Below are 24,982 nucleotides of genomic sequence, written 5' to 3' on the forward strand. Positions count from 1 at the left end.
ATAAAAAAAAAAAAAAAAGAGTGAAAAGTGAAAGTGAAGTTGCTCAGTCGTGTCCGACTCTTTGGGACCCCATGGACTGCAGCCTACCAGGCTCTGCTGTCCATGGGATTTTCCAGGCAAGAGTACTGGAGTGGGGTGCCATTGCCTTCTCCCTTTACTTCTGCAGTCTCTCTCAAATCTGTCTTATTTTACTGCCCATTTTTGGGCTCCCATTACCTTTCTGCTGCAGTACTATCCTGATTGAGCTTGCTGCTTTTTGTCATTTCCTGTCTGTTTCATCTTGCATACTGCTATCATTTATGGCCTTGAAACAGATTCGATGTCACTCCTCAGTTCCAAACCCTTAATGACGTCCTGTTGCATCTGTAATCTCCCTCATCATGGTAATTAAATCTCTACATTTTGAGTCCTGCTTGTGTTACTCAGTTTTATCACATGCTGCCATGATTCTACAGTCTAGCCCATGCTCAGTCGCTCAGTGGTGTCTGACTCTTTGCGACCCCATGGACTGTAGCCTATCAGGCTCCTTAGTCCATGGAATTTTCCAGGGAAGAGTACTGGTGTGGGTTGCCATTTCCTTCTCCAGGGGATCTTCCTGACCCAGGGATTGAACCTGTAACTCCTGCATTGCAGATGGATTCTTTACCACTGAGCTACTGGGAAGCCCATGTCCATCTATTTGCCAGTCCCTGAACTTTTTTCTACTGAGCCTTTGCTTTGGTCATTACCTTGACTTGGAATCCCTTGCCCTCCCATATTGTCTTTTGAAATCCCATCTATTCTTTGAAATCCAAGAAACCTCCTAAAACATATTAGTTTTAATTAGTGGTTCTCCCACCCATGCTCTTTTGACACTTTACTCTAGTCCTCAGCAAAGTCTGCCTAAATGTGTGAGTTTGCTTTGATAACTGGTCAGGGCCAGGAAGACCTTTCCTATGTTATCTGACGTTGTCTTTATCTATAGCTTTTTAATAAAACCATATTAAATTTTGTAAAATGCTGCTAATTAAATACTACTAAGTAAAATACTAACACCAGAGTTGTACAGACACAGATTCTTGAACTTGAGGAGAATTATTTTTCATGGAAAATACATTGCAGAAAATGGCAGTGATAAAGATTCTCTGATTTTGATGCCTCCACATAGAGGAGATTCAGTTAGATACAGAAAATTTCTTCTTTCCCAACTTTTGAGAACAGCAAAATCTTGTAGTTACTCTGTGTTTGTTCTGGGAAGCCATGTATTTGAAATGGAAATGGATGTCTGATAAATCATATACTCAGGAGTTAAATAATTAATGACAATTTGATACGCTTTTTACGTATTTGATTAGATTCTATTAGAGCTGTCTCTCCCTCGGTGTATAATTTGTCTGTATATCTGTATATTTTAAACTTTTTTTTTTAAGTTCACGAGATAAAACTTCTGAAGGTGCTTGGTAGTTCTTGTCACTTGTTGAGGGGTATGGGAAGTTTTGGAGATTTCTGTATTATGTTACTGATGTATTTGTATATTCTTTAAGTCACTGGTGTAGAGAAATAGTGGGCTTCCCTGGTGGTTCAGACCATAAAGAATCCACCTGCAGCGCAAGAGATGAAAGTTCGATCCTTCGAGGGCATCTTCTCCAGGAAGACCCTTTGGAGAAGGGAATGGCTCCCCACTCTAGTATTCTTTCCTGAGAAGTCCCATGGATGTGGGACCTGATGGGCTGCAGTCCACGGGATCACAAAAAGTCAGACACAGCTGAGCGACTAAGCATGCACACATAGAGAAATAGTAATCAGTTCTCAGGGTTAATTTGCTTTTAGCTGCAGATAGATGCTCCAGTTACCTTTCAGAATTTGGGGTGAGTAAATTCAGAGGTGGTTTTGAAAGATAGGGAAGTCTGATTATATTCTTGACCTCTTTAGGAAATGATGATAGTTAGTACCTTAAGTTAATGTAACTTAGTGAACATTTGCTAAATGTTCTCAATGAGTTTTAAGCTGTTTTTGTTTTTTCCAAATGCACTAAAAACCAAAGGTATTAACTTATAAATACTATGTCTTTATAGTGTGTGCTTTAATGAGAATATCACATTAATCATTTAAAAATAGTGACGAGTATAAGTGCCCTGTTTTACATGAGTTATGAAAGAAGGAATGTATCTGTGAAAAAAAAAATCTTTTCCAGTAGTAAGTGGAGAAGCACGGCAAATCCTTAGTGCCTTAACTCAGGTGGTCAGTCCTGGGACTTCATGTGCCCTCTAGTATTATGTGATGAGTTAGGTACCTACTCAGGTGGTCAAAGTTAATATCACCAGTGATGTCCTGGGACTTCATGTGCTCTCCAGTATTATGTGATGAGTTAGGCACCTCTGTGGTATTGTGACCATAAAGCTGATAACCCCAGTCAAAGCATGAGAAAAACATCGGCTAAATAGAAACTGAGACACCTTCTACAAAAATATGTAACTGGTACTCCTCAAAACAGTTTAAGATCATGAAAAATAAGGAATGACTGAGGAACTATTACAGACCAGGGGAGACTAAGGAGATGTGTGGATAAATATAATGTAGTACTCTAGATTAGATCCCTGGATAGATAAGGACATTAATGGAAAAAGTAACTGGTGAACCCTGGATAAAGTCTAGGGTTTAGTTAATAGCACTGTACTGACAGTTTCTTAGTTTTGACAGATGTACCACAGGACTATAAGATGGTACTATTAAGGGACACCATTGAATGAGGGGTATATGGGGGAATGCCTTGTACCATCTTTTCAGCTTTTCTGTAAATCTAAAATCCCATAATAAAAAGTTTATTTAAAAAATAAGGAATATTTTTCAATCCTCTAAATTTATGGAATGTCTAAGTGCAAGGCAGTGTGCTCACCACTGCAGGGGATAGAGTGTACAAGACACCCTCACTGCGCCTGCCCTTAAGGAGTTGTCATCCTGTTGGGGAATAAGACACCTGATACACAGTGGGACATGATGAAGCCAGAACAGAGTATGAACAAGATGCTGTGAGGCGTGGCAGGCGTGTGTCTGAGTTTGAAACTAGACACTAAATGAAGACTGGGAATACATTTCTGAGAAGACAGCGTTTAAAATGAATTTTGAATGGGCAAGATTTCTGTAACCATAGTCATTGGAAAGGAAATGATACCTATCACACCAGCAGGCCTGGGCTCTTGAATCACAGACCTGCTCTGTCACTTACTACCTCTGTGACCTGGACAGCTTATTTGATGTTACTAAAGTCTTTGTTTCTCCTTGTAAAATAGCATTAGTAATTTCTGTTTCAAAGCACTATTATGAGAATTAAATGAGGTATACATATAGCTTAACAAAGTATCTGATACATGAAAAAAGTGCAAGTGTTGGTTGCTCAGTCGCGTCTGACTCTCTGAGACCCTATAGACTGTAGCCTGCCAGGCTCCTCTGTCCATGGAATACTCCAGGCAAAAATACTGGAGTGGATAGCCATTCCCTTCTCCAGGGGATCTTCCCAGCCCAGGGATCGAACGTGGGTCTCCCGCATTGCTGGCAGATTCTTTACTGCCTGAGCCACCGGAAGAGCCTATCTGATACATAGTAAACTCTTAATGTTACTATGAGAAAGAGAGACATAGATTATTGATATAAATAGGCCTGGGGCCTGGAAAATATAGAATGTTTTTGGAAATATTGAGTAGTATATGTCTGGAAAAGTCAATCAGGACCATACTGTGCATGCTTAGACTTATTAAGCAGAGTGGCTTGAACGTTTTTGGTAGTTATTGGTAAATCATTGAGGATTTTGGTGTAGGGAGATTAAGGAGATTGAGTCTATGTTTTAAGGTTGTAACAGAGGGTCATGTTGGAGATTCTTTTGCAGGCTACTGCCTTCCCCTTTACCTGGTAAATGAGATTAGTGTTTCTTCAGGTTTAAAATTCTATGAAATGACTCCAAATGCTCTGAATAATACTGTTCTAATCTGTTACCATGTAACTTGGGGGGTCTCAAAAGCATGACCATTAGTATATTATCAAATACACTTAATATGTGTTAAGTAAAAAAGGTCATTGATATTTTTAGATATATTGGCTTAGTACTTTTTTTCAATAGGTGATGGTTTTTGCTTCACCTCCCTCCTTTTTTTTTTTTTTTTTTTAGCAGCTTAAGCAGATAAGAGTTAAACAGTACTTCATTGACTTCCTGTGAAGCTTTGCTGAAAGAAGTTCCGTTGTATCTATTTTTAAAGCTGATTACTGTGAGCAGAGGATGCTGCTATTGAGTTATAAATGTCATCTCAGTATGTTCTCACTCAGCGTTCTTTGGATGACACTGGTGCTTGCATATAAAGTTTTGGAGTTTAAAGAATAGAAAAAGCAACACAGTTATCCCTGAAATGGTACCAGTAAATGAAATACTTAAAAGCATTGATCATGTCACTGTTGAGCAGTATGATTATTTCTCACCATCTGTATAGGTTTTACAGCTTACACCATGACTGAGTGGCAGAGTGAGTTATATTGTGACCTTATTTGGGAAATACTTTACTGCTCCAAAATGGTATTATATAATGGTGTGCAGCTTGTTTGTCAATCCTTGTATTAAGTGTTAATCATTCTGAAATTTACTCCCTGGGAAGTACAGGATCATTGGGTCTACAGATACTATTAAAATAGATTGTTAGGGTTTTCCCCACCAGTGTTTTATTATAAAATTTTTCAGTCATACAGGAAAATTGGGAAAAATTTTACAATAATTGTATACCTATCACCTAGATGCTACAGTTACCTAAATTATTGTTTTCAAGAGGAAAGTTCCACTTTCTTTGCTTTTTAAAAATAAGAGTTCTGAACCAGTTTGAACCATTTTCACATGTGACAGTATTTTCACTTAGCTGGGATGATTTTTGATGTTATTTTTTCAGAAATGATAAAATTCTTTGAGTAAAATAATTTAGTACAAATTCTGGAATTTAGTAGACTCCTAGTACTAGAGTAGACAACAGTATTTTAATTTATCCCCATATACGGTTCATACAAGTAACTTTTTAAATTCCATAAGATGTAAGTTTATTAAATTTTTGCAGGCAGAAATAAAATGTACTTTAAAAAATTCTTGTTTCTTGACATAATTTCTAGCCCTCTGTCATATAAGGGTAAAGTGCTGGCTTTTTTTCTCTTATGACTTCTTCAATCTTATTATGTAGTTAAACTGCTGAAGTTAAGGTTTCTTTTCCAGTTTCAAATCAGTGATAATAACATACATTTATACATTTTTATAAGTGGAAAGATACCTTTGGGAGTAATTGGTTCCAGTTTCCTTATATTACATTTGAGTCAGTGGAGGCTCAGAAAGTTTAAATAACTGTTGCAGGACACAGTAAACTAATGGGAGACCAGGAAATACATTTTAGATTTCTAGTTGTCTTTTTCCCCCTATTTTTTGGCCATGCTACACAGCATATGGGATCTTAGTTCCCTGACCAGAGACTGAACCTGTGCCTCCTGTAGTGGAAACATGGTATCCTAACCCCTTGACTGCCAGCGAAGTCCCTAGTTGTCTTGACTATTATCATATATATTTTCAAGTACTCTTTTGTAGAAAGAATAAACAGCATGCTGTCAGTTATGCAGTTTAGCCACTGAATGACAGCAGCTGACTATCAAAATGTAGTTTCAGAAAAAGTAACTGTGAGAATATCTTTATGAATGCATTGGACTGATTGTTTTGTAAGTCATCATTGAATTTTTTTCCTAGATCTCAATCTCTTAATATTAATTTCTCAAAAGTCTTTTTCTTGAAACTTTTTTTGGGATGGAACATTCTCGTTATAACAAAAAAGAATGGTACTGTTCTCTGTACTTAACTTAAACATTAATAGATACACTTTAATATAGAGGGTTAATATATCTCCCCATACTATGTTCTTTTTTCCATTTCCTCTTTGCGAAGTACTTTGTGGCCAAGAGTAACATGGCAGCTTGTGTTTTAGTATTTTGTGTAATAGAAAATTCATTGGTTGGCCTCCTTTAAGGAGTTTTCTGTTTGTTTCATATTAATATAAAGGCTGCTTTCCAACACTGTCTTGCTTGATCTGTAGAAATGGTGATTGTGGTTTCTGTCAGGTTGTATTTATCTTTTTACTTTTGAAGCTAAAACAGGAACAGTGGTCATTTAATTTTCAGTATCCTTGTGTATTGGTGACACATAAATCTTAGTCCCTTTTAGCTGAAAGTATACATGGAAACATGTATACCATTATATTAGGCCTGAGGTACAAAGGTACTTTGGCTTTTAGAGTCGGACCCGAGGTTGGGGAGAAGAACTCACACCAGTCCTGAACCTTTTTAAAAACTGATAACTGCATACTGAATCAGCGTTTGATTCTGGGGAAGTTGTGAGAGGACAAGAGAAAAGAAAGATGGAAGCTATAGAGTAGAATTTGCAGTTACTTAGATGTGAAGGTTAGCGTTAAGGGTAGTAAAAACTGCCTTCAAATACTGAATTAAAGAAAAGCTTTTGCTACCACTCAAAGTTAAGAAAGACAAGTTTTGTCTTCAGTGCATTTACAAGAAAAATTGAATAGTTGTGTTCCTCTGTGCATCTTTGGAGAAATATTAGAGCACATTGTATAAGTTGAAGTAACTGCTGACAGAATTTTGAAATGTAATTTTTTGTAATAAGCCCAAATATCCATCATGCTTCATTGCTCTAAGGTTACAAGTTTAGACAGATTTTGCTGGTTAAATTCTGCCCTGAAGGCACTGAACCATAAGCCTACTGCCTTAAAATGTTTTTTAATAGAACTGCAACTCAGACCACTTACCAAATACTCTGATCCATGCATGGGCTTTTATAGTTTCTTTTTTTTCCTTTTAAGAAGTGTGATGCTTATGGTGCACATCTCTGGTGGTTTTAAGAAATATAAGCTGGCTTTTTGGGAGATGCATCCTTGAGTAGGAAAATGTTTTAAATTGATTTTCAGTAACTGTTTCAGCCAGCACTTCAGATTGTTCTTATGCACCTGGTGCCATTATATCCTTGTGGTCAATAACTTTCTCCTTGTTGTGGCTTACTCCACAAATTAAAATAACTTTTTGGCCCATTATATTTTGGTTTGTGTATTTTATCTCTCATCCAGCATAGTACTGGATACCTGGTAGATTCTTAGTGGAAAATTATTTGAAAAGTCAAAGATATCGACATGGCCCAGTCACCCAAAGACTGGCTTCCTGCCTTCACTTCAGAATTGGCCTGAAAAATCACCACTCAGAGAGGACCGTAAGACCCTCCTCTCTAAAGACAGCAACCATACAGGCCTCTCTTTGCATACCCTGCTTTGTTTTTCTTCAAAGCCTTTTTCTCATACAACCCTGATACCAAGGAAATGGGAGTGCTCTAAAACCAGGAATTTTGTCTTGTTCATTGTTGTATCCATCCCTAGTGCCTAGCACATAGTATAAAGTCACATATTTTCTGGAGGTGTAATAAAGGTTAGAAATGATGCCAGAAGGATATAAATATACATCAGAAATGAATTCAGCCCTCGTGTACACAGATAACTGTAGTACAGGATGGGTTCAGATGACATGGAGAAGAACTGCATTGAAAATACTCAGGATATTTTAGAGGTTTGTTACCTCTAGCTAGCCTCTTAGGAAACTGACATTTAAGCTGGGTCTTTTTCAAATTAAGGAACAAATACATAGTGATTTGGAGACGAAAAAGTGAATCGGGGTAGCATGTATAAGAAAAGGTAAAATGAAAAAGAAATACAGAAAGGCAAAATGGTTCTCTGAGGAAGCCTTACAAATAGCTGGGAAAACAAGCTAAAGGCAAAGGAGAAGAGTTGAATGCACAGTTCCAAAAATAGCAAGGAGAGATAAGAAAGCCTTCCTTAGTGATCAATGCAAAGAAATAGAGGAAAACAATAGAATGGGAAAGACTAGAGATCTCTTCAAGAAAATTAGAGATACCAAGGGAACATTTCAGGCAAAGATGGGCACAGTAAAGGATAGAAACGGTATGGACCATTTCTTGTCCATAACAGAAGCAAAAGATATTAAGAAGAGGTGGCAGCAATACACAGAAGAACTATATAAAAAAGATCTTCATGGCCCAGGTAACCACAATGGTGTGATCACTCCCCTAGAGCCAGACATACTGGAATGTGAAGTCAAGTGGGCCTTAGAAAGCATCACTATGAACAAAGCTAGTGGAGGTGGGTGATGGAATTCCAGTTGAGCTAGTTCAAATCCTGAAAGATGATGCTGTGAAAGTGCTGCAGTCAATATGCCAGCAAATTTGGAAAACTCAGCAGTGGCCACAGGACTGGGAAAGGTCAGTTTTCATTCCAGTTGCAAAGAAAGGCAATGTCAAAGAATATTCAAACTACTGCACAATTGCACTCATCTCACACGCTAGCAAAGTTATGCTCAAAATTCTTCAAGTCAGGCTTCAATAGAATGTGAACTGTGAACTTCCAGATGTTCAAGCTGGATTTAGAAAAGGCAGAGGAACCAGAGATCCAATCGCCAACATCTGTTGAATCATCGAAAAAGCAAGAGAGTTCCAGAAAAACATCTGCTTTATTGACTATGCCAAAGCCTTTGACTCTGTGGATCCCAACAAACTGGAAAATTCTTCAAGAGATGGGAATAGGAGATCACCTGACCTGCCTCCTGAGAAATCTGTATGCAGGTCAAGAAGCAACAGTTAGAACTGGACATGGAACAACAGATTGGTTCAAAATCGGGAAAGGAGTACATCAAGGCTGTATATTGTCACCCTGCTTATATAACTTACATGCAGAGTACATCATGCGAAATGTCAGGCTGGATGAAGCACAAGCTGGAATCAAGATTGCTGGGAGAAATATCAATAACCTCAGATATGCAGATGATACCACCCTTATGGCTGAAAGAGAAGAAGAACTAAAGAGCCTCTTGATGAAAGTGAAAGAAGAGAGTGAAAAAGCTGGCTTAAAGCTTAACATTCAGAAAACTTAAGATAATGGCATCTGGTCCCATCACTTCATGGGAAATTGGGGGGCTCCAAAATCACAGCAGATGGTGACTACAACCATGAAATCAAAAAGATGCTTGCTCCTTGGAAGAAAAGCTATGACCAACCTAGACAGCATACTAAAAAGCAGAGACATTACTTTGCCAGCAAGGGTTCGTTTAGTCCAAGCTATGGTTTTTCCAGTGGTCATGTATGAATGTGAGAGTTGGACTATAAAGAAAGCTGAGTGCTGAAGAATTGATGCTTTTGAACTGTGGTGTTGGAGAAGACTCTTGAGAGTCCCTTGGACTGCAAGGAGATTAAACCAGTCAATCCTAAAGGAAATCAGTCCTGAATATTCATTAGAAGGACTGATGTTGAAGCTGAAACTCCAATACTTTGGGGCCACCTGATGTGAAGAACTGACTCACTGGAAAAGACCCTGATGCTGGGAAAGATTGAAAGCGGGAGGAGAAGGGAAAGACAGAGAATGAGATGGTTGGAAGGTATCACTGGCTTGATGGACATCTGTTTGAGCAAGCTCTGAAAGTTGGTGATGGACAGGGGAGCCTGATGTGCTACAGTCAATGGGGTTGCAAAGAGTCGGACATGACTGAGCAAGTGAACTGAAAATATTCAGTTTGGCTGGAATATGCTAGTGAAATTAGTTATAAAGGTAGGTTAGACCCAGGTTAGTGGAAAGTCTAAAATCAAAGCTGAGCTGGATTTTGTCTCATTGGTAGTATAGAAATTGTGTCCCCCTCCCCTTAAAAGGTAGGTAGTTATATGTGGTGTGATTGAACATGTATAGGAATAGACTAAAGACAAGTTTTTTGATTGAAGTATAGTTGATTTATAATGTTTCAAGGTTATAGCAAAGTGGTTCAGTTTTATACATATATTCTTTTTCAGATTATTTTCCATATAGGTTATTGCAAGATACTGAATATAGCTCTGTTGTACAGTAGGTCCTTGCTATTTATTTTGTATGTAGTACTGCAGATGGTGATTGCAGCCATGAAATCAAAAGGTGCTTACTCCTTGGAAGGAAAGTTATGACCAACCTAGACAGCATATTAAAAAGCAGAGGCATTACTTTGCCAACAAAGGTCTGTCTAGTCAAGGCTATGATTTTTCCAGTAGTCATGTATGGATATGAGAGTTGGACTGTAAAGAGAGCTGAGTGCCGAAGAATTGATGCTTTTGAACTGTGGTGTTGGAGAAGACTCTTGAGAGTCCCTTGGACTGCAAGGAGGTCCAACCAGTCCATCCTAAAGGAGATCAATCCTGGGTGTTCATTGGAGGGACTGATGTTGAAGCTGAAACTCCAATACTTTGGCCGCCTGATGGGAAGAGCTGACTCATTGGAAAAGACCCTGATGCTGGGAAAGATTGAGGGCTGGAGGAGAAGGGGATGACAGAGGATGAGATGGTTGGGTGACATCACCGACTCAATGGACATGGGTTTGGGTAGGCTCTGGGAGTTGGTGATGGACAGGGAGGCCTGATGTGCTGCAGTCCATAGATCACAAAGAGTCAGACATGACTAAGTGACTGAACTGAACTGTATATATCTGTTAATCTCAAATTCCAAATTTATTAACGCCTCACTCAAGGAAGGTTAGTGTAAGTCTGAGAATGTTGCTTTGAGGTGCTAGCATTTGATTGGAGAAATACAGTAGGCAGTTGGAAAGCTACCAAGGCCTAAGATTTGGGAATCTTTTGCAAAGCAGTTTTTGAATCCTTGAGTTAGCAAAGGAAGAGTCATAAGAGTGCATGGAGAAAGAAAGGAAATGGAGAGCAGATTCTTCAGTTTAGAGCAGATTCTTGGGAAATAGCTGTTTTAGGAGGATAGAAAGGAAAAAAGGAAGAACAAAAGCAAGTAGGAGAACCAAGAGAGGATGACACTGGAGAAACTAAGGAAAGACATTTTCAGGAAGAAGGAGGATTCAAACTGTTTCTTCCAAAAAGATCTCTGTTGTAACTTTGTAATATGTGTATTTTCTGTCATATATGTTACTCTGCTGTACTGTTTAGCATAGTTCTTTACACATAGTTCTCAGCAATTTAGCATATCTTAAGGGAATCAGGACTCTCTCTTGCTTATCTTTAAGGATTAACATTTTGCAAAATGTTATGTAAATATTAGAGTTTAGTGCATTGTGCAGTCTGGTGTCCTGCTGAAGACTTTGGGAAGTCATTGGGAATAATTTGTGCTTTGCAGATTTTCTATATTATTATCTGTGATATATATATATATATATCTCAATAGTCTCTGTTTTTGTTTCCTGTTTATTAAAATAGTAACTGTCCTAACCAGCAACAATTGAAGGCTCTTAAAATACCAAGAGGAAAACAATTAATGGAGTTTAGGGATTGGATAAGTGATTGTGTTTTTCAACGTACTTACTTGAGCTTTACAACTTACTTGAGCTATTTGGCATATGAATTATTTTAGACTGACTTCAATGAATATTGATTTTATCACTTTTTTGGTGCTTTCAGAAATAGGAAAATTAGAGTAAAACTTGATACAAGTGCAAAAGACAGATACCAGAAAACTTAAGCTGATTTGTTGAAAAGCTGATTAGAAAGGTTTCAGAAGTATTTTACCGAAAAGTTAGGGCTATAGGGACTTGGTGCAGCATTTTATCTAGGAAGGACAAAGATGGGACTAATGGTGAAAAGAAAAATCTGTGTTAAAGAGAATTTTGAGGCAATAAAATTGATCATGAATTGACTTGAAATTTTATCGTCTACTTGTATGACAAGAATTGACTTTTAATACATAAATACTAATTGTTGAGGCAAGGGAAAATAAGCAACTGTAATAGTAGCTGGTTTGGTGAATAGCAATATCTAAGACATCTGTATGTTGTTCTGTAGCAGTACCGTTAAAGATTACCGAGATAATCTGATTTAAGTACACACTTGAAAGTGGAGACATCATCTGGTGTATTGAATTGGTACTTTATCACCACAACCATTAAACAGAGGTGGTCAGGTGAAAGTTACCTTGTTAAAATCTAGCAGCAGCATGTGCACTTATTTAGAAATTTTTCCATGGTTTGGATGTTGGTTTTTAGTTTTTTATAAAGAAAAAGAAGTTCCTTAAAGAGGAAAACTTATCTCTTTTAGGTCTGATTAATGACAATATTTGTTCTGGATATTTAAATAGTCCTGTTTATTGAGGATTTTTAATTTACTTTTAATTTAGATGAGTTGGGATAATTTAAACATCCAGATTAGTTTATGCAAAGCAGGAAATAATATATTTTGCTTTTCTAACATCTCTTTTGTGAGTGAATGGTTACAGCAGTGTACAACTTCTTACACTTTTTGGTTGAGTCCTCTTTTATCTATCAGCCTAAAAAAGATAGATTTGTTCACAGAAGTTTATGCTCAGTTATTAGGCCTTATTAATTTAAGATTAAAAGTCTTGAAATAGATTACTGTTAAATTTTTTTTTCTTATTTACCTGTTAATGCCTATTTGAATGGAGGGACATGAGTGGACTTCAATGAATGCAACAGTCTTTCTTGCATTATAATCACACACCTGGTGTAGTGGATTCAGCACATTTAAAATAAAAATAATTTTATGTTCTCATTTAACCATTGCACTTCTGATCATTTTTAGGCGAAACCTGACCAAACTGTCCCTGATCTTCAGCCACATGCTGGCAGAACTAAAAGGAATCTTCCCAAGTGGACTCTTTCAAGGAGACACGTTTCGGATTACTAAAGCAGATGCTGCAGAATTTTGGAGGAAAGCTTTTGGGGAAAAGTAAGTGTCAAAATAATGAATTTAAACTATGAAGAACTGAAGCTTGTATTTTGGGTTTTTGTTTAGTTTGAAACAGAAAAATAATGAATATATGCATAACTACTTCCCAACTGTGGTAAATATTAGCCTGGTTTTTTTGTTGTTGTTGTTCTGATCATGTTTGTGTTTTTTTTTCTTAAAGAAGTAGATAGACCTTTGCCGTTCTGTTGAAACCCATGCTGTTCTCTTTTTTCTAATCCATTATGCTGTTAATGAACACATACATTTCAAATTATTTGCTATTGCAAGCAGTGCTACAGAAAACAAAATTGTATTTGCCTTCATATGCAGGAGTTTCTCAATACTTACATACTTAGGAGTGGAATTGCTGAGTCAGGGGTTTCACATCTGCTTTGCCATACATTGCCTAACTGCTTTCCAAAGTGGTTGTACCAGTTTCTATTCCTTTGAGTAGTATGCATGTGTTCCAGTAGCTCTGCAATTTGGCTAACACTGGTAATATGAATTGGTATCATATTTTGCTTTATATTCTTAATGACAAGGGAGCTTGAGCACCTTTTCACATTTGTCACCTGTCTAGGTTCTTTTTCTGACTTGGCTGTTTTCCTATAGACTTGTCTTTTTCCTATTGTAAGATACTAATTCTTTGTTAGTCACTAACATTAGAGATGTCTGTGGCTTGTGTTTCCACTTTGTTATATTGTCCTTTTTATAAAAAAAAAAAATATTTATTTGGCTGTGCTGTGTCTTTGCTGTTGCACAGGCTTTTCTTTAGTTGCTGCAAGCAGGGGCTACTCTCTGATTGGGGTGCATGGGCTTCTCATCGCAATGGCTTCTCTTGCGGAGCACAGGCTCTAGGACATGAGGGCTTCAGTAGTTCAGGTCCCCGGGCTCTAGAGCACAGGCTCAGAGTTGTGGCACAGGGACTCGCTCAACTGCTCCACGCATGTGGGATCCTCCTGGAATAAGAATAAGAATTGAACCCATGTCTCCTGCATTAGCAGGCGGATTCTTTACCACTGAGCCACCAGGGAAGCCCATGATTTAAGTCAAGTTTTTGTTTCTCAGTATTAATATAAATGTTCTTGAATATACTCTGACATTTTAAATCAAAGAACTGAAAAAGTAGAAAACAATAAAATTTTTCAGTTGAATATACAGATCCTAATGTAAGTCTCTCTTTGAATGCTTTTTTTTTTTTTAATTGCAATATAATTGATGCACACTGTTAAGTTAGTCTCAGGTATATACTGCATATTGATTTGATGTATGTTAAATGCTTGCTTTATTTTAAAAAGTTGTGTTTAAGCATCAGATATAGAATGATTAGTGATTTTAAAAAACCTAGTTGAAGAGGATGGGCATGAGTTTAACTTTGTTACTTTAACTTAGTAACTATCTACTTTAGAAAAGAGTTTGAATTGCCACTTGATCTCTATCAGGCAGGTGAATACATAAAGGCAATGAGATTTTACTTTATTTATTTTTTTGATCTTGAGAAATAGATATCCCACAGTACCCTTTGCTAGCCATATCTGGAGTTTAATCATTCTTTTGTTAAATAATTTCTTCTTCATTTGTATCAGAACTCTTTTCTTCTTGTACCTTAAGCTTTATATTCCTCAAGTGTAGTCCTTGATAGTGTGGGTTCCTCAAAAGAATCAGGGTGTTTTATGTGCTTTTAAAAGGTTAGTTTAAATACAGTAAGTGAAGATCTGGCCACAGGTTACATCTCTAATACAAAAAGGATAATCTCATCTCTCTTCCTGCTTCTCTAATACAGCAAATGTCTGAAGGTGAGAAAGGGGATTAACTTGTGGCATTCTGCCAAAGAAAAGCGGGAAAAGATGTCTCTATTATTAATTTACTCAATAGGAAGTTAAGAAACGTATCGTTTATGCCTTTTCTGTTATCAATGTAAAACATAATTCAGTTTCTCTAAGAAAATTTAAGTGGATTTTGAGAATTTAAAGAGACTGTTTTCCTTGACTGTAGCAATGCCTGGAATTATCTGCTATCTTATTCTGTGCCTTCTCTCTCACCGCCACCCTAGGACAATAGTCCCTTGGAAGAGCTTCAGACAGGCCCTTCATGAAGTACATCCCATCAGTTCTGGGCTGGAGGCCATGGCTCTGAAATCCACTATTGATCTGACCTGCAATGATTATATTTCAGTTTTTGAATTCGATATCTTTACGAGACTCTTTCAGGTAGTATGCTAAAATGTTGGCTGAACTAATTATTGCCACTTTTCTGAAGGGGAACCTTTTAAAAAAATAACATTTGGATATTTGGGAGTTTGCCTATTATAAAAGTATTTTTATTCTAGAAACTATAGTTTAAAAAAAGGTTAAAACTACTCTGTATTTTATATGTGTGTGTGTATATATGTATGTAAAAAGAGTAACTATATAATCTGCTTATTCTCCTCATATTTATAATCTTTCTCTGTTAAATATTCTTTACATCATTTTTTTTTTCTTTGCATCATTTTAATTTTTGTATTTTACCCTAAAAATGGGTATAATATACTTCCTGAGTTCAGCTACTGGACATTTATGTATGTTTCCAGCTTTTTCTCCTGTGGTATTAAAATTCTTGACTAATACTGAGATGCATTGATGGTTCACAACTCCTTTCCTTTTCTAAAAATAATGTGTGTATATGCAACCTTGCATAAACCTTTATTTGGAACTTCTTACTTGAACATCAGGCCTTGCCCTGTTTTCTCTGTTTTTGCCTGTTGTTTAACCTCATCATTACTCTAGTAGTAGCTCCAGCAGGTTAGAGCTGCTTGAAAATTTTCTGTATTTTGCACAGTTAGGCTTCTCCCTATAAGCATGTGTTATTTTCTTTTTAGCTTTTCAAAGTTTTTATTTCCCAAACATGTTTATCTTCCCTTAAAGTAAAATATGGTTGAAAATTTGTGACACTAAATGGAGAGTTTATATTTGAGTATTGAGGTGGATTTTTCTTTTGCTCTTCGTTGCTCTGAGGCTGGTTGTATGTTTGGAGCCGGATGGTCTGATTGATCTCTTGTTTCCTTAGCCCTGGTCCTCTTTGCTCAGGAACTGGAATAGCCTTGCTGTAACTCATCCTGGTTACATGGCTTTCCTGACATATGATGAAGTGAAAGCACGACTCCAGAAATTCATTCACAAACCTGGCAGGTCAGTGGAATGAAGCAAAGAGGTTTATTCACCTGAATTTTATTCTGTGACCTTTGCTGAAAAGGAGGAAACATGATCTTTTACTAGTTCCCCAGTGGCCACATTTCTGTGGTAGGATTGATGTCTGTTTATCAGAGGAATTGACTTATTCAGATACTATGATTTGACAAATGCTTTCAAGCCACTTAAGAATTAAGCTTTTGTGCCTTTTCCTTTTGGTGTGGAGTCATTGAAGAATCTATTATTGATGGTCTTTTTGATTTTTGTCTCTGTCTCATCTTCCACCCTAATGCAAGCATATGTAATCAAGGTTTTGTTTCTCTGTTTTCAGTTACATTTTCCGGCTGAGCTGTACTCGTCTGGGTCAGTGGGCTATTGGGTATGTCACTGCTGATGGGAACATTCTCCAGACAATCCCTCACAATAAACCTCTCTTCCAAGCGCTGATTGATGGCTTCAGGGAAGGCTTGTGAGTACCTACTGTTTATCATCTGTTAGAGTCTAGGAACTTAGGGCTGTGAAACTGCATCATTAATGACTTTATTCCAGGTTTTCTCTACAGGTTAAGATTCAGGAAACATTAACAGCTTATATTGTTTGAATTTTCAACTTCTGTAGGACTTCTGTTTTTATTTAAAAAGGATTCCTTGAGTGAAATTATTTTTTCCTCTACTATTTCCATTGTTACTCTGAGTAGATTTTATCTTTTGTTTTTTTCCACACGTTAACTTTTTTCAGGTCTGTATTAGATTTTAAAATATATAGTACTCTCCAAACACAGGGGCCTTCCCTAGAGCTCAACAGGTAGAGAATCTGCTTGCAGTGCAAAAGGCACAGGACACACAGGTTTGATCCCTGGGTTGAGAAGATCCCCTGGAGAAGGAAATGGCAACCCACTTGCCTGAAGAATCCCATGGACTGAGGTGCCTGGTGGGCTAAAGTCCAAAGGATCACAAAGAGTGACACAAAGACAGGACTGAGCTACTACAACACTGACAACATCAGTATTGTCCTCCAGACACTGATACTCTTTCTCCAGGGCACAATGCCACAGGCTCTATTTTAATCAAGGAGTTGATAAGCTTTTTTTGTGAAGGGCCAGATAGTAAATATTTCACCAGTTTTTGCAAACTGCATAAGTCTGTGTCACTTCGTGGTGCAGTGGTTAAGAATTCACTTTGCAGTGCAAGGGACATGGGTTCAATCCCTGGTTGGGGAACTAAGATCCCACATGCTGCAGGGCACCTAAGTCCACATGCTGCAACTAGAGATTTCAGTGCCACAGTGAAAGATCCCTCATGACACAGTGAAGATCTCCCATGCTGCAATTAAGGCCTGACTCAGCCAAATAAATAAATAGATAAATATTAAAAAAAATGTAAAGTGTTACCAGTTATTTGATTAGGCAAAATTAGGATGACTTAAATGTTCCTGATGGCAGCAGGCTCAATGGCCTTCATCCTAACTTCATTTTAATTCAGCAGAATTTCTTCAGGCTATGGGTTTTTGTGATCTCTGCTAATATTTATGACTTAAGTTCCTATTTATTATAGAATTCCTATTCCTTTGGGAATTCAAATTGATTAGCAGTTGGTAAGCACTAAGAATACTAACAGTTGGCCAGGTATGAGAAAACTACTTGTGTTTTAAAGTGATTAGGAAAATCCATTTTCCATTACACATCATTTTCTACAGTAATGTTAGAACTGAAAGGGGTACTTCACCAGATGTCAGAGCAATTTGATGCTAGAAGCTTCCTGGTAGTTGATCTCAGTGGCTTAATTTGCTTCTTGTTACTTTTCTTTCAAATTGGTGTCTCTTAGTGTTAAATCTGTAAACAAGGGTGTTTTAAGGTCTTTGGTTGAAGCAAATGTCGTTTTTTTAAAATTGAGAATTCACACTTTAATCTGTGGTCATCCACAGATAAAAATAGGAGTTGGTAAGTTGTGGCGCACAGACTAGGTCTTTTAGTCTGTGTCTAAGATAGTTTTTCCTTTTCAGAATGTTGTTAAAAAAAAATGAAGAATATGTGACACAGACTTAGGTGGCTTGCAGAGCCTGAAACATTTACTAACTGGCCCTTTACAGGAAAAGCTTGTCAACCCCTTAATTAAAATAGAGCCTGTGACACCCTGGAGAAAGAATGTCAGTGTTTGAAGAGTATCTTCTTAGAACTGATCTGTGTTATTTAATTTTTTTGAAGTACTAATAAAATTTCTCTTTACACTTCTCCTAAATTGCCCTTTTAGAGTGAGAGAATTCCTAGATAACATTTGTCTGTACTAGTAAGCAGTGATAAATTGGCTTCAGTAGACCCCCAAGATTGGTTACTCTTTTTACAGCTATTTGTTTCCTGATGGACGGAATCAGAATCCCGACCTGACAGGCTTATGTGAACCAACTCCTCAAGACCACATCAAAGTGACCCAGGTGAGTTTTGTTTTCCATTTTAATCATATTTCTAGACCTAAGCTTCTGTATATTACTCTGTAGAACTGACAGAATTACATTAAGTGGTTGGAACACTTAAAATTTTAAACCATCGACTAGATTAGTGAATTACGTGTGTGTGGTCTCTTTTTAAACCCTGTTTCTTTTTTTTTTTTTAAACCCTGTTTCTTAAAATAGGACCAAGACTAGGTGCTTTCTGTTTTACCTGTTCACTGTTGTGACACTCTGTTTCCAGGCAAAGATTAGTATTACAAGTATTGCAGTCATTCATTCATTCATTCATTCATTCAACAAATATTTGTAGGGGACCGAATAATCTCTTTTTCTTTTTTAATCAAAGGAGCAATATGAATTATACTGTGAGATGGGCTCCACATTCCAACTGTGTAAAATATGTGCCGAGAATGATAAAGATGTGAAGATTGAGCCCTGTGGCCACCTCATGTGCACATCCTGTCTAACATCCTGGCAGGTATGGATCCAAACCCTGCTTTCTCTCAGCTAAATAATCACAGTGAAGAACTGGGGATTGTATATACTTTATGGATATAAAGAATGGTTTGTGGGGTAGGTCCTAAACTTTTGGTGCTTTTTTCATTTTTAGGTACTGTATTTTTAGTGGACGAATATTTTAAGAACTTTCAGATGTGTGTGTCACCATCTCCTATTTCCTTTGTAGGAATCAGAAGGCCAGGGCTGTCCTTTCTGCCGATGTGAAATTAAAGGTACTGAGCCCATTGTGGTTGATCCCTTTGATCCTAGAGGAAGTGGCAGCCTGTTGAGGCAAGGAGCAGAGGGAGCTCCCTCCCCAAATTATGAGGATGATGATGATGAACGAGCTGATGATTCTCTCTTCATGATGAAGGAATTGGCTGGTGCCAAGGTAAGTCTACAGTTTAATAGATTGTGGCAGAATCTATCATCAGCTGTGTCCTAAAGCAGTAGATCACTTAACAACATCTAAAATACAAGGAGTAAAAATAGTATTTACTGAACATTTACCATGTGAAAGAGAACCATGCTAAATACTTGACTACTTTAACTCATAATCCTATACTTAGCCATATTCATGTAACCCTATGAGTAGAAGCTAGTATTATCCTTGTCCAGCAATTGAAGAAATCAAAGAACAATGAGGCTAAGGAATTTGCTGAAGGTCACACTACTAGTAAGTTGAGCCAGAATCTGTGACCAGGCATCCCGCCTTCCAGGCCCATGCTCTTACTGTCTGTATCCTAGAACTGGGTTCTACTCGGATAGCTTGGTGGAGAAAATGAAGGGGGAGTAAAAGAATTGGACTCTGTCTTGCTACTGTGACTAGAATATTTTCTCTTTGTTTTTTTCTCTAGTGAAGTCTTGGCAATGGAAAGTTAGGTTTAGGCAGGAGAAACAAGGGCTTGTTAACCAAATAAATGGCAACTAAAGTGATTGGAAGGTGGTAGGAGGTACCGTACAGAGACTACACAAACTAGAAAGACTCTAGTAAAGGTAGGAAAGATAAAGGCCAAGAAAGGATGTGACAAAATTCTGTTACATCAGCAGTAGGATAAAACAGAGATTTATTCACTAATTCAAAGTAAGGCAGTCACCAAAGACTTTAATAAATATAGGGCAGACAGAGGTTCTAATATGCTGTCAGTTCTCTAGTTTAGGCTTTTACAGCTTTCATAGGAGGCATTTTTTGGTGCAGAAGAATCTTTCTTTTGTATCAGCACCCGACTGCCTGGCGCATGGTAGGTGCTCAATAAATCCTGAGAAGGTGGGTGGGAATCTCTTCAGTGGTTGTGACCCGTTTGTCTCTTCCTCTCTGTCCTCAATGCCACTGCCTTATTTCAGGCTCTCAAAAGCATAGGTTCTCCCTGTTTCCAGAGTTATTGATCTACAACACACACCTTGATCATCTCATTCCTTTGCCTCATGCTCTTTAGTGACTTCTCATTACTTAATGGATTAGTCAGTACATTCTCTGTTCTAGGCATTTTGCCCTGATAATCCTTTCCAATTTGTGTTTTGTGGAGTCTGAATCATCAAAGATTTCTCCATGCTTTTGTCTTGATAGTTTCTATGTAATTTAGCTCAGTTTTCATATCCTGAGAAATCTTTCCAGACTATACCCTGCTTCTCCTACCCCTAACTCACACATATTTACCCAAATATAATCTAGGTCTGGCTAAGTGTTTTTGGGATACTGTGAAATGTTTGCCATAGAACTTACCACCTGGTAATAATTTATTAAAAGTATTTCTTGGAAATTACATGGCAGTCCATGCCTGGAAATTCCATGGCAGTGATTAGAGTTCCTTGCTTCCACTGCTGGGTTTGATCCCTTGTTAAGTAACTGATGCAGAGTACATCATGAGAAACGTTGGGCTGAAAGAAGCACAGGCTGGAATCAAGATTACTGGGAGAAATCTCAATAACCTCAGATAGGCAGATGACACCACCCTTATGGCAGAAAGTGAAGAGGAACTAAAAGCCTCTTGATGAGAGCGAAAGAAGAGAGTGAAAAAGTTGGCTTAAAGCTCAACATTCAGAAAACGAAGATCATGGCATCTGGTCCCATCACTTCATGGGAAATAGATGGGGAAACAGTGGAAATAGTGTCAGACTTTATTTTTCTGGGCTCCAAAATCACTGCAGATGGTGACTGCAGCCATGAAATTAAAAGACGCTTACTCCTTGGAAGAAAAGTTATGACCAACCTAGATAGCATGTTGAAAAGCAGAGATATTACTTTGCCAACAAAGGTCCGTCTAGTCAAGGCTATGGTTTTTCCAGTGGTCATGTATGGATGTGAGAGTTGGACTGTGAAGAAAGCTGAGTGCTAAAGAATCTATGCTTTTGAACTGTGGTGTTGGAGAAGACTCTTGAGAGTCCATTCTGAAGGAGATCAGCCCTGGGATTTCTTTGGAAGGAATGATGCTAAAGCTGAAACTCCAGTACTTTGGCCACCTCATGGGAAGAGTTGACTCACTGGAAAAGACTGATGCTGGGAGGGATTGGGGGCAGGAGGAGAAGAGGACGACAGAGGATGAGATGGCTGGATAGCATCACCGACTCGATGGACGTGAGTTTGAGTGAACTCCAGGAGTTGGTGATGGACAGGGAAGCCTGGCGTGCTGCGATTCATGGGGTCACAAAGAGTTGGACAAGACTGAGCGACTGAACTGACTGACTGACTGACTGAATGGGTAACTGAGATCCCACACACCATGTTGTGTGACCAAAAAATAATCATTTCCCATTGTAAGTTCCTAGAAGGCAAGAGTCACCTCTTGTAATTGGCTACTCACGAGTGAGCACATAGTAATTGCTTTGGATGTTTGGGAATTAAAAAGACATTGAAACGGGAATTGATAAATGTGTCTATGCTATATGGATAGTTGAGGAAATCTGGACTATTTGAGTAGTACATTTTAAATTTTTTGAAATTGACCCTTATGGGTGTTCTTTTGCAAGTCTGTCTGTAGGGTGAATTTCTAACAGTCGGATTGCTAGATAAGAGTATGTCCATTTAAACTCTTTGAGAGAAGAGAGGGATATAATTAGTGGTAGGGCATATGGGAATTTCAGAAAGCAATGATATTTCATTTTTTTAGCTGAAAGGTAGGTTCTATGTGGGTGTTTCATCTTAGTCTTTGTACCTTATAGTTGATTATCTACTTTGTATGAATAAATATTGGAGTAAAAATATCTGTAACTTTTTTTGGATAGACGTTAAAATTTATTCCCCGTATTTTTTGCCCTAAGGTCCCTCCTAAAGTATGTGCGACTGTGAGAGGACCTGCTTCATCACATCCCAGTAGCTTGTTGTTTTGTTGCTTAATTTTGATTTATTTTTAAAACAGTGAATCTACTTTTAAAAATATCCTTGTGATAAATACACATGGTTTTTTTGTTGTTGTTTAAAGTTGAAAAGAATTGCTAAAAATGTTAGTTATCTGCTTCCATCTCCTCCAGCTTCCATGTCCCATTCAGATTTTTCCATTCCTAAAGCTGTTCCTTAGCCATAGGCTATACTGCTTTCTCCTGATTTTTCAATATTAGTTATGTGTTTAGGAAAGGATTTAAATCTCTTATCTTCCTCCTTCCTACTCCCTAACTTCCGACTGTAGTTAATTGGAATGTTTTTTGGTTCAGTCAGTATTCAGTGTTTAAATGATTTTTGCTCCCTATTGTTTCAAGTAATATACTATAATGTGATTACTTCTGCTTTGTTTTACAACCTTGCACTTTTCTGAAGTAATTGATTTGTTTTTATTTCCTTAGTTTTCAATTTGTACCTGTCACTACTGAACATCCTCTTGATGTAATTTTCTGTGGAGTAAATTCTGTGCATGTATTAATAAAGGAGATGTTGTGTAATGTAGTATACTGGTGTATGGGAGTCTGCCATGCTTTGGCACCAGTGTGGACTGGTGTTCCACTGAGTGTGCTGCCTTCTGTCGCCCTGAGGTCTCTCTTCGCCATCATCATGGGACTTCATTGCCTCTCTCTGTGTTGGATTTTGTAACGCCCATGTTTTTCTGTTTCTTGCTTTAACTTCCTTGTTTGAGTAGAGTATGCCCTCAAAATAGCATTCTGTGAAAAGGTGAGAGGTGAAATTTTTAAGACATCTGATATCTTAAAAATGTCTTTATTCAGCCCTCAAACTGTCTAAATATAGACTTACTGGGTTGAAAAACAATTTTACCTCTGTAAATTGTTACAGCCTCAGTGACTTCTAGTTTCTAGCATATTTTTGCTCTTTGATGCCTCCTTTCTCTCTGTCCTCAGAAGCCGTAGTCTTTATCCTTGATTCCCTGAAAAGGGTGTTGTTGTTTAGCTTGTTATGGGTTTCTTTTCTTTGGGCTACCTATGTAATGAACACTTTCTATATGGATATTTATATCCCTTAGGTCTTGCGAATGCTCTTTTTTTTTTTTTTTTGTAATTTCTTCCTCATATGCACTTTTATCCTTTTATTGAGCTTTATTATATGTTGAGATAAAAGAACATTTTAGGGATTGGTTATGATATTGAGGCATGAATTGAAGAATATGATTGATTAGCTCAACCCTCTGCCCTTTAGGGATGAGAAGGAGGGATGGATGGTTGGGGGGATCAAAATAGGCAGAGAGGGCCTTCCAAACTGAGAAACAACTTGAAGAAAGTTAAGGAGGTAGGAATTCCAATATAGAGAATTACAGAGAACGCTATTGGTTAGGGAGACCAAATTAGACTTGTGAAAGCCAGGCAGGAAAGTGACATTTTATGACATGGGAAAGTAGGAGTTACTGGTGGATGGTTTTTGAGCTAGTGAGGATTTAAGGATGATTAAGCTGGTAATGGTGAACAAAATGATTTGGTGAGATAAGAAACTAGAAAGTTGGGAGAATTGTTAGAAGGTGGTTTTGATAAATTAGGTCTGAGGTTGGTAAGTAGAATGAAAAGGAAAATATAGATATGCCAGTCTTTTGTGGAAAAATAAAAAGATACAGTGAAAGAAAGAGAGTGAAGTCACTCAGTCCGATTCTTTGCAGCCCCATGGACTGTAGACCGCCAGGCTCCTCCATCCATGGGATTTTCCAGGCAAGAATACTGGAGTGGGTTGCTATTTCCTTCTCCAGGGAGTCTTCCTGACCGAGGGTTTGAACCCAGGTCTGCCCACATTATGGGCAGAGACTTTACCATCTGAGCCACCAGGGAAGGTGCAGTGACTGCCTAGATGTTGGTGGTGGAGGGAGAGTGAGTTTGGCTTTTCACTTTCTTAACCCTTGAGGTGCTGCGCTGCTCGTGCTCCATTGCCTTGGAGGCCATGTTCTTAGGTGTGAGTCAGAGCAAGCAACCTGTAATGCAGGCCTTTTCCCTCATTCTCCTCCTGGCATTAATGATGGGACTTACTGTGGAGATGGTTGTTTTTCTGTCATTTTACATAAGTGCTTATAATACATATTTGCCTGTTTTCCATCTGTTTTGCTTTCAGGAAATGCAAATGCAAAGTAGTATTTTGTATAAATTCTTGTATATCTCTTGACAGCCTACTTGGACAAGCTTATCAGCTATTCATCACCCTGCTGTGGGCAGGGAAATGGAAAAGGTTATACATTTTATTTGTTTGTTTTGATTTGGCACAATTTTTGGAATACAAATTGACAAAAAAAATCATTGCTTTTAATTACTGAATCGAAATAACATTTCTTTGGAAGAACACAAGATGCTTTTTAATAATACCATTGATCACTTTATCTTATAAATCTCTCTTTTTTCTTTGAATCATAATAACCTCTGGAGAATTTATTTACTTTGATTTTTTTCTTCATTCTGCTCCTTAAGCATTATTTTCCTAGATGATTTGTTGAGAGATTAATGTGTATCCCTTTCTTTTAATACGACTTTCTTTTTTTAATCTTGAAAAGATTTTTCTTCTTCTGAAGATTAAGAGATGTAAAATCGTAAAGTTTTTTAAAAATTGTAAGCTTGGAAGCTTCTTACAGCACAGCAGTTTCTAGATACAAGCTTTGTAGCTTGTATCTCCATGGTACTTTTGTGATTGAGAGCGCCCTCTTATGGTAACATAAAAATAATTCAGAAAGCACTTCTGTAAGCCAAA

General features: G+C 37.7%; 1 protein-coding gene across 2 annotated transcripts in view; it reads left to right on the forward strand.

Annotated features, from left to right (window-relative positions):
- The window catches only part of CBL (Cbl proto-oncogene, E3 ubiquitin protein ligase), a 74,083-nt gene that overhangs the window by 26,620 nt on the left and 22,481 nt on the right, over positions 1-24,982 (forward strand). The window contains exons 2-9 of one of the 2 annotated variants that reach the window (XM_010830460.1): positions 12,623-12,769; positions 14,823-14,979; positions 15,818-15,939; positions 16,271-16,408; positions 18,282-18,369; positions 18,731-18,862; positions 19,070-19,273; positions 24,410-24,469. In XM_010830460.1, coding sequence (XP_010828762.1) covers positions 12,623-12,769; positions 14,823-14,979; positions 15,818-15,939; positions 16,271-16,408; positions 18,282-18,369; positions 18,731-18,862; positions 19,070-19,273; positions 24,410-24,469 — 1,048 coding nt within the window. The remainder of the gene's footprint in view (positions 1-12,622; positions 12,770-14,822; positions 14,980-15,817; positions 15,940-16,270; positions 16,409-18,281; positions 18,370-18,730; positions 18,863-19,069; positions 19,274-24,409; positions 24,470-24,982) is intronic. The other variant, XM_010830461.1, reaches the window with a different exon arrangement.

Source organism: Bison bison, unplaced genomic scaffold, assembly GCF_000754665.1.
Source record: "Bison bison bison isolate TAMUID 2011002044 unplaced genomic scaffold, Bison_UMD1.0 scf7180017864518, whole genome shotgun sequence".
Classification (NCBI taxonomy): domain Eukaryota; kingdom Metazoa; phylum Chordata; class Mammalia; order Artiodactyla; family Bovidae; genus Bison; species Bison bison.